Here is a 14860-nt window from a genome sequence, read left to right as displayed (position 1 = left end):
CAAAATATCACCCTTTTCATGGTCCATAAGTCACCAAGGCCTAACTAAGGGACAGGGCCAACCAATTGGACGTGGTCCCTCCCTCACCTTGGACTTCCTTCAACATTCTAAGTTAAAAAATTATATATTTATAATATAATAAAATAATTCTTTATTTTAGGAGAAAATTATTCTAATGGCATTTATGCCTCCTCTAATTTAAATAGAAAGGATAATAATCCTCACTCTAATTAATTTTGCTAGTGTAACCTTAATAATCCATGAGGTATTTTTTTTTTTTTTTAGTAAAATGAGGTATTTACCTCTCTCTCGAGACCATCAGTGTTGCATGAACATGTGTGAATTGTCGAATATGAAATTAAGAATAATAAATAATTAATTACTATTAATTTAAAGGTCTAAGAAACTCAGTTTTGGCTCATAAGTGACTCAAATTCGTTACTTCGTTTACATATACTCCATCCTAATTTTATATCGTGTCTAAATTTGGTTAAATCGAGCAAAGATCTCAGTGCAAGTTTCTCCACTAGACCCGATAAACAAACTCAAATTGTATGTCTTAAACATGAATTGCCAATTACTACTCTTTTTGTCCCTTAATGCTCGACCCGATTTGACTTTTTACATTATTCACATCATTATGTAGAATTACAAAGCCCAGAACATTTAAATTCACATTAATTTATTATCAACTCGAGTTTTTCGATTAAAAAGTTAATTATTCTCATATTCATTTACAAAAGCCTTAACTCTAAACTCTAACCATACAATACAAATTGATTCTTGAAGAAGTTAAGCATGACAAGTACGGGAGAATTAATATCAAGCATGAAATGAGCCCAATTGACCTTTTATAAAAGCAAGGAAAATGAAATTATATATATAAAAAAAATATTATTTCAAAGAAAGTGATGGAAAAAGGCATGATACAGAGACCTATAGCTACATTCAATAAAAAAAAATTGCTTGAAAATGAGAATATTATCAAATGTACTCAAGCTATTAAAGGTAACACCACTACGTACAATAAGCTAGCTAATAAGAAAAGGGGAGGATCTTCCACCGTCGGATCATTGGGATCGGGATCATACGAGCTAATATAAAAATATAAAATATCGGTGATATATTGATTGAATGCATTTATATTCAGTAAGTGGTTGTATATTTAAACCTCAGTTCTTCATAATATTGTTCAAGATCTGCAACTGAATAAGCTAAACAAGCTACTTATCTATTCTTTCTTGTTATTTGGTGTTCTTCTTTGTTCAGAATCTTGACGATATTCACAGCTGAAAAACAAAATTCTAATTTTTTTTCTTATATACTTACTTCGTATAAGATAAAACATAATCATATAAAATCCGATATTTGATTTGTCTCAATGTATTATATACGTAGTACCACTTTAACAATTCCAAAATTTATAATTTTACCAACATATAATTATAAATACTAAAGATAGAATATGTGTATTAGCAAACGTGTCAAATGAAATAAGAAAGAACAAAAAAGAATGGAGGGAGGAGTTGCTTTTTGTGATGTTAACTTCTTCTCTTGCCCATTAACTAAATAAAGGTTTTTACATCAGTACTTTGATCACCCTCTCACAAATGGAGGAAAAACTATAAAAGTTGGGGGGAATCAGAATTTTATTTATTGCTAGTCTATTTTATCACCTTGTGTCCATTTATTTATTTACTTTTAAGAATAGATTGGTAAAAAAGACATTAGTCAAACCTATTTTATACCAATATTAGGATTAGGCTTCTATTAAATAATTGTTGTTTGTCTTATGTACCATGTGTAAATTGTAATATGTAACCCTCGTGCTCATTGGTAAACAAAAAAAATAAAATAAAAATAAAAATAAAAATAAAGTCACCTATTTGCGAAATTACTTTGTATACGCATTGAAAATAGATGATTAAACTTGTGCATTACACCCGTTGTTGTATAAGAGCAAAGGGTAACTACCAAATCAACAACGACGACAAAGTCAATAATTTCTCGGTGTATATCACACACAAATTAGGTTCAAAATTTGTCGATCCCCAACAAAGTACATCTTTAAATATCGCTACAATCAAAATGTCACAACCATAAGATAGAGGAGTATAATGGTTGAAGATAACACACTGCATACTAATAGCCCCCTGATTGTTGAACTGCTTAATTTGTGAGCAGATCAATAAAGGGCGAGGCATAAAGTTGGCCAAGGTATGTCATGACCCCCTGATTATTATACGGCTTAGTAGCACTAAGCAGCAAGGTATAAAGTTAGCCCAGATATGTCATGTCCCCCTGGTTGTTTAACTGCTTAACATGTGATTCGGATAAAAAAATTCCAAATAAGTTAAGATAAATTTATAGATTTTAATAACTTTTTGTAGGTATGAGTGGGAAGATAGTGTTCAGTTACCTGTTTTATGTCAATCTCTCTCAAATTAAGTTTTCCTCATCTCACATTCTAGATCCTTGATTAAAAGAATGTAGAACAAGAACACCCCTTCTTTTTTGTGTCACTATCATTAGTTACACAAGATAACTAGATAAGCTTGGTGCTTAATGGATTTGACTCCTTGTTTTATGACTTTTTGAGTGAACTAAATGGACAGTTTTGGGCCCTTTATAAGATGTAACTGGGCTTGTGGGCCCCCACTCCTTTCAAGTTCCATCAACAGTTAGCTGGGCTGGTGGGCCCCCAATTTCAAGTTTCATCAACAGTAAATTGTTGGGTGTATGTACACCATGAACTCCCAAGATGTATCATGTATGTATGGCAAATTGGCAACCATTCTACAAATGAACATACTTTGATTTTATCCAAACTTTCTTTTGTTTGTTTAGTGGGAACATAATTTGGATCGAACTCGAACACGAACTTGTGGATTAAGTTGATCAAATGAGAAGAACGAAAAAACATCTGTAGCTGTATAGGTATATCTAGCTCTAGGTGTACCCGAGAACAAGATAGATTCTGTACTTAATTGACGAATAACATCTCTCAAGTCTCAACCATTTGATTATTTGAAGTAGACTACATCATAAACTTTAATCTCTTCAAACTTTCCTTTTCACTCGATTCTCATCACATTTGACTATTTGAGCCATTGAATGCCTAAAATGTATTCTAATAAGTTCAATCCTCTTTTAACTCTTGTTTATACTTGTCAATTGCAGTGGACCATGTAATTAGATGCACCTATGAGTGCCAAAATGGCGATCCCTCGCCATCAGTTGCAAAATACATGCGCACGTAAAGTGCGCACTGATAGGGTACACCGTACACAAACTCCGTTGTGGTTCGGGTACATGGTACATGTATTGTCAAACCAAGTACAAAAACAACAATGGATCCCGTGATATAACGTTAAATATAATAGGTTTGGCAAAAAAAAAAATGTTTAAAAGGAGTGCGCAGGGTCAGAATTAAGGGGTTGGCGGGGTTGTAACCTTTAATGATATGTTTAAAAATTAAATATGCATTATAAAACAAGAGTTTAATAGAACTCAAGTAGTAATTTTACCTTGAAAGTTGGAAGTTCTTATATGTAAAAGGATGGAATTTTTCCCTCCGTGCTATATAATTTTTGGTTTAGCGCCTGCGAGTGTGACTAGATAAAAACGAATATGAGAAGTGCAGTAAAATCAACTAGTGTCTTCCGTCTATTTTGGCCTTTTAGGCTATCTACTATCTCCCCCCTTTTAACTGGGGTAGGACTTGGGAGATAACAAGGGGAGCTAATGAGCTATCAAATGATTCAACATTATCCCACTACTTTTTTTGAATGATGGTTTGATAGATACAAGTCATACAACTAACTCTTGGACGGTGTTTTAGTTCAAGTTACATACAACTTGCAAGATAAAAACAACCACCCTTAGAGAATTTCTCATGACTTCTTAGACACTTTCCTCCCTCTTCCGTCCCGAGGGTGGATGGTTTCGGTAGGCAAGAGGTTGTAAACACGTCGAGAAGAGAGTGGTGTTGACGGTTGTGGTGGTGAAGGGTCGGCGAGTATAAATGTTGATGGTGGTGGGGGTTTATCTTGGTCATGGACCTCGTGGTTAAAGATGCTCGTGGGTTGGGCTTCGGGCCGAGCCCACGGGTTGTGGGCCTAAACAGTCTTGACCCATGCCAAACCCGGTCTACTTTGAGCGGGCCAAAAAGTTCAAAACATGGGCCAAGCCCACCCAAACCCACAGGTTGTCATACCTAAGCTTAATTTTACCAATTTAATTAGCGTGTTTTGTCGTACCGGATCGAGTCATGCCGTACTTTTTTCAAAAAAAAATACAGCTCAATCCCTGCACAGGGCCCACGATTTCGTGCATGTGTCGGCCGTAATTTTTTCATGCCAGGTTGGGTCGGGCCGGACCTTGTGCCGACCCGATCCACAACCATCTTTAGTCATGGTGCTATCCTAAGTTGTAGTGGCACTCTGCGACTTGACAAGGTCCTATCAGGTTTAATCAGTTCCAAAAATTCACACAAGTTAATTAAGTCAAATAAGATCAAATAAATTCAGGTTTCATCCTGCAAAGAGAACACCATAAACCCCCAATGTAACGTACATTCCGAAGAAATATCTATCAGCCCTAGTTCAAGCTCACCAAAACTGCAACATATAAACCTACTCCACCAAACCAACAATGGGAAAGACAAAGACAATATGAAATCTGACAATAAGAATTCAGAAACTTTCTTAAAATTCACATCCCTCAACCCCAAAATAAGGGAGAAAGATGGGTATATGCCGTACAGTCACTTGTATTTCAGCTTAAAAACCAAGAATGAACAAAAAGATCATACCTTATTATACAACCGAGTAATTACTCGTACATTTACTCGTACATCCTAAACTTCCTTGTACAGCAATAAGTATCCTATTACACATAGTACAATAATCCCTAACACTATAGCTATCTCTTTAACAACTTCTCCAATAATAGCAGTTTCTGAACAATTTCTCTGATAAGTTTCTTTACAACTGCCTTTAAAGTCCGGTTTTGCAGACCTTCATTCTCGACCTTCATTGTAATGGCCCGTCAAACAAAAACTCCATTTATGGCTTGCATGTAACGATTCATATCATCCCAAATACATGATTTACAGCTAAAAAAAACCATATACCTTTAAAGAGTAGGGTTTCAACTGTGAACACCACGTAGCCACCGAGGTGAGCTTGACTTACCCATGTTCGAGTAATAATCCCCTACGTTTGCTACAAAAAGGGGATCTCTATCTTCATTGAAACACTTTCCCGAGGTCTTGGAGGCTGATTTTTCACGGCCTTCTTGTTCCAACTCCTTGCTGAAATCTTCCATAGTTTTCTTTATAGAGGCTTTGCTCATTTGTCCTGGCTCAGTTGTCGCAACACCAACCATAGTAATCCTTGGGAGAAGTGGACTATTTTGAAGTTCTTCCTTCATATAACCGCCAGATGAATCTACAAAGCTGAAGAAATAAGAGATTGTCAGATAAGAAGTGTCATGGATGCATTTGGGCCACATGATTTAGAGTTTAAGGCTCCGTTTAGTAGGGTGTAAAACGTTTTCATGGAAAACGATTTTCCACTTTTCAATCATTTTACGTTGTTTGGTTTGACAAGGGATGGAAAACGATTTTTCAAAACTCTCAAAGGTCGAAAAATCTTTTCCATTTAAAAGGAAGGGAACCACTTTTCCACCTTTCCTCCTTACCTCCCTGTCCCTTCTTCCCCTCCGTCTTTCACCATCTTCTCTCATTTTCGTTTAAGGAACCAAACAAAGGAAAACTAGTTTGGAATTTTGTTTTCCCTTGGAAAATGTTTTCCATGAAAAATCATTTTGCACTGAAAACGTTTTACATCAAACCAAACGGAGCCTAAGTCTCATCTATAAGAGTTTGTTGCTATTTTGCACCAGCAGAAGGAAGAGTTAAGAACCTTGAATCAGCCTCTTTTTTGGGTTCACATTCAGGTTTCAACCAAGGTAGTCTTGGCCAGTCTCTCTTTGAAGAACGGAAATCGGCTTGCTCTACAACAGTAGCTTCATCTTTACTTTCTGGTCCTAGATTTGCAGAAGCTGAATGCTCTGGCAGTTCATTTAGGCTTTCCCTATCTGAGTTTGTAGAACAAGGGGCTATCTTAAATGCTTTTGACCGTGAAACAGCAGTCCTGCATCCAAATGAATAAGCATACATAATTTAAGCACCAGGGAAAAAAACAATTCAAGAGAAGCCACTTCCAATACCTGTCTAATTTCCTTTCTTCCTACAACCCACTTCCACCAGTTTACAGGATATTGTTAGAAAAAAGATTTACAGCACATAAATCTTAGTTTGGAGCTTTTTAGAGTGAATCATCCAACATACCAACAGCTTCCTAAATCCTAACAGAGTCAGCGTGGTTAGGCTCAAAACCTATCTACATTCACAATCAGTCAAATAAACTCAAATGTTGCTTTGCACAGTTGCACAACCAAAACTGAAGTAAATCTCTTTCAAGTAAAATCTGAAGACACATATATCCAGGTTTTTGAAGAGCAAATTTCCTCATTAAGTGGGGAGAATTGCAGGTGGTGGTGTATTTATGATGTCCAATGTTCACAGATATTATGCAGTGTACCCACAGACTAAATCCAAACACAGAAAAGGGTTCACAACTTCACATGAGTTGGTATAATTGTATCCCGATTCCCGACATCTCAGTGATTTCCTTTTCTGAACCAAGATACTTTATTAAACAACCATCGAATAAGTGAAATCGTGTGGATCACACGCGAACTGTTACGAGATAGAAAAGTGTATGACCACGATTGATCAAAGTCGAAGTAGGCTTTGATATATCTTTGAAGAGGAGATAATTTGGTGGTTGATATGGTAAAAGAGCTTTGGATATCTAAGTTCAACCTAAACACTTATCCATAGCTGGTTTAGAACGTATAGTTGTGCCGACTTCTTCTTTGACAGAGAAATTAATACCGTGGAATTAATTTGTGAGTAGTAACCAAGAGTGTCCAAAAAAAGAGGAAAAAAGCAGCAATAATAATAGCAGAGGGCGGGGAGGAATAAATTCATTTGCTCACTATGTAAGAATTTAAACAAGGATGGTTTGTGGGAAAATTTCACCACTAATCAGTGGGCGACAGTGGCCACCAATTGCTAGTCGGGCAGCATATGTATCAGTGGGCGACAGTGGCCACCAATTGCTAGTCGGGCAGCATATGTATCAGTGGGCGACAGTGGCCACAAATTTAGGGAGATGGTGCTTGTGTGTTGGTAAGCAACAAAAAGGTGAATCATACATGACGGGAACAATGTAGGACCGAAGGCACTCTATTTCTTCTCTCCCCTTTCTTTTCATTTCTTTCCCCTCTTATCAAACATGTACAAGGTTGGTAATGAAGCATGCATTCAATCATTTACACATAACAACAAGCTACCCCGGAGGAGGATAAAGGGACATCAGAAGCATCATGAAATATACCTCCTCTCAAAGGAGTCAACCATATATGGAAATTGTGGCTGAATCCCAGTGGCTTTCCTCAACCACCTATTTCCCAGCAGCATTCTGTCAACAGCATATGAAAGTTGCATTTCGGCAGCCTTTGATATGACGCTTAAAGGTATTCCAGACTGGCCCATCTCATCCATCAAGTCCTGAACCTATTAATGAAAAGCTTTTAGAACTCGGAAGGAAAAAGAAAATATCAAGAATATAAGAATCTCAGAGAGGTGTCAGTATTAGGGAATAGGGATCGCCGGATAGGGTGTTGGATTCCCATTTGTCCTTGAAACAAGTGTCAGTTTACAAGTCACTCTTTTAGGCTTTTAGCTTGTTCTTCTTTCAGGCCATGCCGTGAAGGTGTGAATGTACTACAGTGGTTTTCACTTTTCACATGCTCCACATAATTAAATCTCAAATTTTCAATACATTAATCCTGGATTATTATTAATTTATCAACAGGTGAGTCCTGCAACTCCTGTTCACAGACTTGCCTAGATAACTGTCATTTCTATTAAATTCCTTCAATCTACAAATCTGTTTTCCATTTATCCTCTTAATAAGATGTGCTTCCTCCATCCCAAAGAGGATGGAAAATACTGAACTCGGTTGTCCCAAAATATACTAAAACTTTCTCAAAAATACAACAGCTGTCCCAAAATATTAAAAAAATGAATGAGAGAAATTACAAAACAAACTGACCAGTGACCACTCCTTTTGTTCCCCACTCCCGAAGTGAATATGCAAAGCAATTTTGGACTACATCAGTATATTTAGTCAAAACGTATTCCTTGTTGCTTCCCTCCCTACAACTTGAATTTTAGACAAAAGTAGCAAGGTCCACACAGTATTCTTCAAGTTTCTAATTTCTCACCCTCTTTTGACAGCAAGATGTATTATAAGTATTTCTATATCCACATACGAAATTACAAGGAATCAATAATACAATGGAGGAAGATGTACATCAGTAAATAAAATAAACACATAGGCCATTGCTTGTCCTTTTACAGAACTTCACCACTTTTGTCGAGGCATTAAGTTGGGAAGTTATTGTGCAAACAATTAAACATACCATTAGTACATTACTACCAAAACTTCTTCTGACCTTGTTTCAAGTATTGTCTGTTTGTTCTATGATAAAAGGATCATATTAACAACTCAGAAAAAGGAGGACAAGCAAGAGGACAAGCTGTCCTCTAAAACAGAACACATTTATCTACTCACCTCTCCGGGCTCCCATATGCTGTCGGCACTCTCCTCAATGATTTCTGCTGCAAAGTTATCATCAACAACATCACCTCGCCGTTGCACATGACGGCTTTGAATCAAAGAATTGAAATGCTGATCAACCGATTCCTCTAAAATGTTATCCAGAATGTTTTTATCAAAAAAATAAGGAGTGTACCTGGTAGCAAAAGATTTTGCTTTTACATCAACATATTCCAATAAACTTCATCTCAAAAAAAAGACATTAAAATCCAAAATGACATAATATATCCCATCTCAGGGGGGAAAGGGAGAACAGGGACGGTGAAAGAGAGGCTGCCAAATCTCCATCACTACATCGGCCGAAGCTTTTTAGAGTTCATTATATCCCCTTATCGCATTCATATACAATAGATGTTCCTATCTATTCATGTACACTTTTTTCCAAGTCATACATCCCATGATCCCATCCTTTGCATTGTAATATCTACGATCCCCCAATCCAAAAATACAAAGCAATATTATTAAATCGTATTTTCTTCCATTTTCTGGTAGTCCAATGATACGCAATTATTATTATTATTTGCTGAAAAAAAGCAAGTCAGTGAAAACTACAATGTGAAACAAATAAACTCTATGGATGCCAATTACTACCTAGCAAAATACCCTCTATGTCGCTTACTACCTTTTTATTCAATCACTAATACTACCTAGAAAACTGTAATGCAATCACTAATACTACCTAGAAACCCATTTTTGGTTTCTGTCCTAACCCCACTTAAACAAATGAACAAGAAATTCTAAACAATTCTTTTTCACTTATCAAACTTTTCTATCACTCCCCCCAAACAGTAATTGCCTAGGTTTATTTCCTAGAAATTTGAGCACATTTCCAAAATGATTTTGTTTGTTATAACAACTAATCTTCTTCAGTCTAGACTTCAATGGTGAAGAGATGTTGTCTAATAAATACCTGAAGCTTTGAAAACTAAACCCCCACCTAGTAGAATTACCTTTTGTCCCGTGTCATCTCCAAAGCATTTCATATTTCAGATTGGATACCGTGTTTTTAGCAACTTATGGACAGTCTTTCCACATTTCCGGGTTGACTTGAGGAAATAAACACATCAAAAAGAAAAAACCGTTTCAAGTAATATACTCAATGATAGGAGAGCATACCACTTAATTCCTTCAGGAGTTGCTATTGCAATATCTAAATTCTGAGCTGAGAAAACAGGAACACCATCAATCCTTCCCCCACCAGTTTTCTTGTCTTCCTTTAGAAGCTTGCTAGCTGCTTTCACCTGCAAGAAGCAAGATTATCAAAGAAAGTCTTCATGAAACTTGTCTTGAGTTGATAATTCCAACCCTAAGTCAAACAATGCTTTCACCTGCTTTGAATTTGGAACGAACTGGAAATTATAAGGTTTTTCCTGCACATAAAAGAGTATATCAGTAATTTAGAACAAAAAGAGCGATTTGCAAGCAAGTAAACAAAGTGTGTGCACACACAATGCTGCTTATACTACTTCCGTTTCACAATACTTCAACTGTTTTGACTTTTTGCATTATTCATTTATTAGCCTTGTCTGCAATTTTTAAATCTCCGTAATACATTAAATTTAAAGTGTTTTTGGGTTAGTTTTAATGTATTATTTTCAAAATACTTATTTTGTAAATTTTACTGATAGTTTTTTTTCCTCTTCTTTGAGGGGAAATTAAAACAATGCAAGTATTGTGAAACGGAGTGACTGTATAAATAAGATAAAGACGCATCATGGGACCACAAGCAATCTTGGATGGGTGAATATGAAACTACCAACCAAATCTACAATTCTACACCGACAGATAAAACAATATGCATCACATTCTGCAACCTAACTCGCCTAACTGGGAACTCAGCATGAACAGATGGCAGGTGATCAACATACCTTAAAATGCTCATATGCTAAATCAAGTCGACAAGCACCCACAACGCCACTAGGAATATTCAGCCTTCTGACGTAGGAAACTAAGAAAAGGAAAGTAATTAGCAAGAGGTACTTTTTCAGCCACTGTAAAGTAAACATAGAAAAACTATAATGTACGCAACACACTTTGCAATGTTAAAACCAACTAAGGATCCATCTTTAAAGAAGAAAAAATATACTCATAATAATAGTGCTACTGAAAAACAGAGAAGATTTTACATAAAAAGTATGCATCATCAAACATCACATTGTACACACAGAAAACCAAGGGGGGTTCCATATAATTAACCCCGAGGGTTAAATAGAAAGTAGCATGCAAACAAACAGGTAAGATGCATTTGACTAGATAGATGTACAACATACCTGCATCACCAAGATCCATGAAAAAACGGAAGACAGGACCTGAATCATTCTTCATAATTGCCGAAAACATCTTCTTAATCCACTCTGGTGTTCTACAGATCCACAGAGTAAACCAGGCTATTAGTTATCACAAAATTAAGGGGGGAAATTTACTATCATGACAGATGTCGTACATAACAACAAGGACTAGTTACTAGACTTCCACATCATCCCCAATCTCCAATCTCACGCTAAAGCTCTTTGATCTGACTGAATGTTTCGCCATTCCTTCATCCCACCCACCCATTCCCAACTGGGACTGTTTAGTTTGGGATCTTTAACAGAGGGAAGGGATACACTTATTTCATTTCATTTCATTTCATTTGTGTGGGTGTTTGGTTTGAATTTTTTCTGGATTCCCTTTCACTACATTGGCTTAATCACTTACAGAATTAGGTCTTTTTCACTCCCCTATCCACCCCAGACATGTACCTCTGCCTTTAATAAACCATGAACCTATGTATGCAACCTCAAAAGATCATCATCACACCTCCCTAACCTAAAAGGCCAAAATCACCACAACTACCAGCAACCGTAACCGCAAAACTACCACTTGCAGTAAAATACCCAAATAGAAACCACAGGTCCATTCCTCCGACGACCCTTTTTCCTGACTACCATTCCAGTTATGACCATCATAAACAACACACCACTATCTCCAATCATAACTGTGATCCAGAAAGGGAGAGAACCCAACAGGTCAAAATTTTCAGAATTCATGTTTTGCAATCCATCACAACCATTGTTACTTCTGATCATTAGACAATCTAATTCAGCTATCAAGGCTCTAAAGTTGAATTTGGGTACCCAGACACCCAATGACAAGGTCTAACAATGAATTCAGATTGCAAATTAGAGAAAGCGGTGTCATGTTGCGAGCACAGCGATCACCCCTGAGGGTAAGGTGGAATATGTTGGTGACCAATAGTGGATCGGAAGAAGATGAAGAAAAGCAATGTTAGCAGGGAAGGAGAGGAGAGGAGAAAAATGACCAATCTAATGCAGTGGCATTTACAAACTGTAACCAACATACATAACAAAAATACCTACAGCACTAGTTCTATGGTTCAGTGACCATTAAATCAAATACAGCCAGATGCCTACGTGTACTGAACTCCTTGAGACATGGAATAACAATTCCCAAATATGTACTGACGCACAGCTAATACTTGTGCCAAGATATGCTCATTCGCGGCTATGCAACAGAGACTCGTAGAGTAACTGCAAACATGGACGACTGCAACTTTATATTAATACTATCACGATTTTCTAGTCGTGCAGTCTCAAATCTAAACACTAACACAGTTCTGAAACAAGTAGGTCAAGAACAGTATTGAAAAAAACATCCAAACTCTTGTACCATCAGACCAAGCCAACAATTCTTCAACAAGGCAATATCCAGCTCTAAGCTTTCACATGAACATACAACCACAAAGGTAGAATACTAACAAAGGATCAAGAACTCAAGAAGGCACTCACGGGACTATGGATTCCTTCAGCATATGACAACCTGACAAAATGCAACAACTTTAGGTTCCAACCACAATTGCATAGTATCCACAACCTATTACTAGTATGAAACACTTCCCCACATAACACAACTCTTTACACACAGCTCTACATTATATCCCTACTAACGGGTAGGCAAATGCAATTGCTACCTAATTATGTTACATTAGCCCAAAAGTGTTCCACGGTACAAGTACGTGTGTTGGTGTATTAGGTAACACTGCTACCAACCTTGTTATCATGTCATGTCTCACTCCCAACTCCACACCCTAACAGGCTAACATCATTCCTTAATAATCAGTACCATCTTCTACACTGACAATTATTGATACCTATTGTGGAACACCTTAACATTTTGGCATGCAAGTATGCAACCTCCAAGTCACATTTTGACTCATTCATACTCCCTCCATCAATAATTAAGTGTCAAATCGTCCCAACCCATCGAATTCTTAACAATTTAAAGTATACTCAGTGGAAAACCCTTTGGTAATAGTTGCTTCCCGACAACTGTTTCTCCCTCATTCATTTCATTTGAACATGATCCACCATGCACTCTACATAAAATAGCAGTCTAAATAATCACGCGGCTGCTATTTCAAGACTCGGCATTATACTACACCGTACTACAAGTCTACAACCTATCTCCGAAATTACCTGTGTCAATTACAAGCTCATCCAAGTGATAAACTTGACCATTATTTCAAAACTCGGTAGTATACAACTGTAATCTAACTCCGAAATTACCTATGTCAACAACTATAAGCGCATTCAGATAATATAAGTGACTATAATTCCGAATAATATACACGACTAATCCCCAAACTCCCATTCCCACATATCAAACGCCCCGTTAAGGTATTATATGACTATAACCTACTTCCGAAATGACCTATCTCAATTATAATCGCATCCAAAACTCACTCATCAAGATTCAAGAACAACAAAATGCGCATTAAACCAACATGGAGCTAAAATTGATCTCAATTATCAACAAGTATCAATGTGACATACAAATAATTAATCAAAACAACAAGAACAGTTCAATTTCACCTCTTAGAAATGAAGGGGATATCAAATTGAGTAGAAACAGCCATAAGCCCAGTTCCAGTGATGTCACACATACTGAATACCTGCCCAACAAAAGCGGGCCCACCACTTCCTGCGGACTTCAACCCACCGATTCTAACCATCGACGGGAAACTCGACCCGGGTTCAGTCCGATGGGTCGAACTCGGGGAGGAGGAGGGTGGCGAGTCATGGTGAGTGGAGTCGGAGAAGGGGAGAGGGAGTGGAAGTGGGAGAAAGACGTTAGAGGGTGTGGATATGATGGGTATGGAGTGCGTCGTTTTGGGTTTGTGGGAAACGAGAGAGGAGAAGTTGGAAGCTGTTGATTGGATGAAGGTGGTGATGAAGTTGTGGTGGTTGTGTTTCTGGGATTCTGTTGGTGTTGTTGGTGCCATGGAGGAGAGATAAGGGTTTTACATGAAGAAGATGATGAAGGTGGGGAAATGATGATGTATACAAAACTTAAGGCGAGGAGGAAGGAGGAAGAGTGAAAAATATGAGCCATTGCTAAAAGAGGGCCAAAGTTGACCCAAAATGAGACGAATCGGACAAAAGTTGACCCAGAATAAAATGAATCGGATAAGAGTTGACTCAACATGACATGAATTATACATGATACTATTGACATTTTACCGCTCAATCAATGGAAACATGATGATGAGGGAAGAGTGAAAGACACGAGTTATTGCTATTAGAGACTTTCTTTTAGGAGTTGTAGAGATCTTACAGAAGCATATTGAAATTGCAGATTGATTAGCAATTTGTCCTATAAGAAGATTGGTTAATTAGACGAACAAAAACTCAAGGTTTATTTTATGTGGTAATTTTCTTTTACACAATTGAATTGTGGATTTTAATATAAAACGTGGAGTATACTGCCAAACAAGGAGTCAATGATTGACTTATTTGGTAAGAGTTTTACATTAGATCTTAGAGGTATAGGGTTCGACCCACCAAGTGAGGGTGCTTGATGGTAGCTTTTTCTTACATTCCCCCATACTCCTAAGTTCATGACCCGCGCATACTGGACCAAAAAAACTGTGAGGGTTGAGGTTTAGTCAGGATTATTCTCCTTACCTTATACGAAATGAAAAATATGCACTACTTTGTTACAAGAAAGATAACTTAAACACAAAGTATTATATTAGAGAAATCAGAAATGGATAAGTTTATGTGACAACACATACTATTTCATAATTGTTATTTAAAATAACAAAA

General features: G+C 37.1%; 1 protein-coding gene across 1 annotated transcript; it reads right to left on the bottom strand.

Moving 5' to 3' along the window:
• Positions 1 to 4681: 4681 nt before the first annotated feature.
• Positions 4682 to 14111, bottom strand: LOC110784090 (uncharacterized). Its single transcript, XM_021988495.2, has 9 exons — positions 13628 to 14111; positions 11027 to 11118; positions 10625 to 10704; positions 10085 to 10126; positions 9873 to 9997; positions 8712 to 8892; positions 7470 to 7648; positions 5928 to 6158; positions 4682 to 5458 (listed from the first exon to the last, which is right to left on the bottom strand). The coding sequence occupies exons 1-9, from the start codon at positions 14035 to 14037 to the stop codon at positions 5152 to 5154; spliced, it is 1647 nt and encodes a 548-aa protein (XP_021844187.1). The 5' UTR covers positions 14038 to 14111; the 3' UTR covers positions 4682 to 5151.
• Positions 14112 to 14860: the final 749 nt, after the last annotated feature.

Source organism: Spinacia oleracea, chromosome 3 (assembly GCF_020520425.1).
Source record: "Spinacia oleracea cultivar Varoflay chromosome 3, BTI_SOV_V1, whole genome shotgun sequence".
NCBI lineage: Eukaryota > Viridiplantae > Streptophyta > Magnoliopsida > Caryophyllales > Amaranthaceae > Spinacia > Spinacia oleracea.
Note: the sequence above shows the minus strand (reverse complement) of the source record. Positions and strands in the feature narration are given on the sequence as shown.

Bases quoted from the DNA above. Each gene is read 5' to 3' on its own strand.
- LOC110784090 (XM_021988495.2), bottom strand. From the start codon at position 14,037: ATGGCACCAACAACACCAACAGAATCCCAGAAACACAACCACCACAAC. The intron at 11,119-13,627 runs GTGAAATTGAAC...GTGGATCTGTAG, and splicing joins ATCCCCTTCATTTCTAAGAG to AACACCAGAGTGGATTAAGA. The intron at 7,649-8,711 runs GTGAGTAGATAA...TTTCATTAATAG, and splicing joins GCATATGGGAGCCCGGAGAG to GTTCAGGACTTGATGGATGA.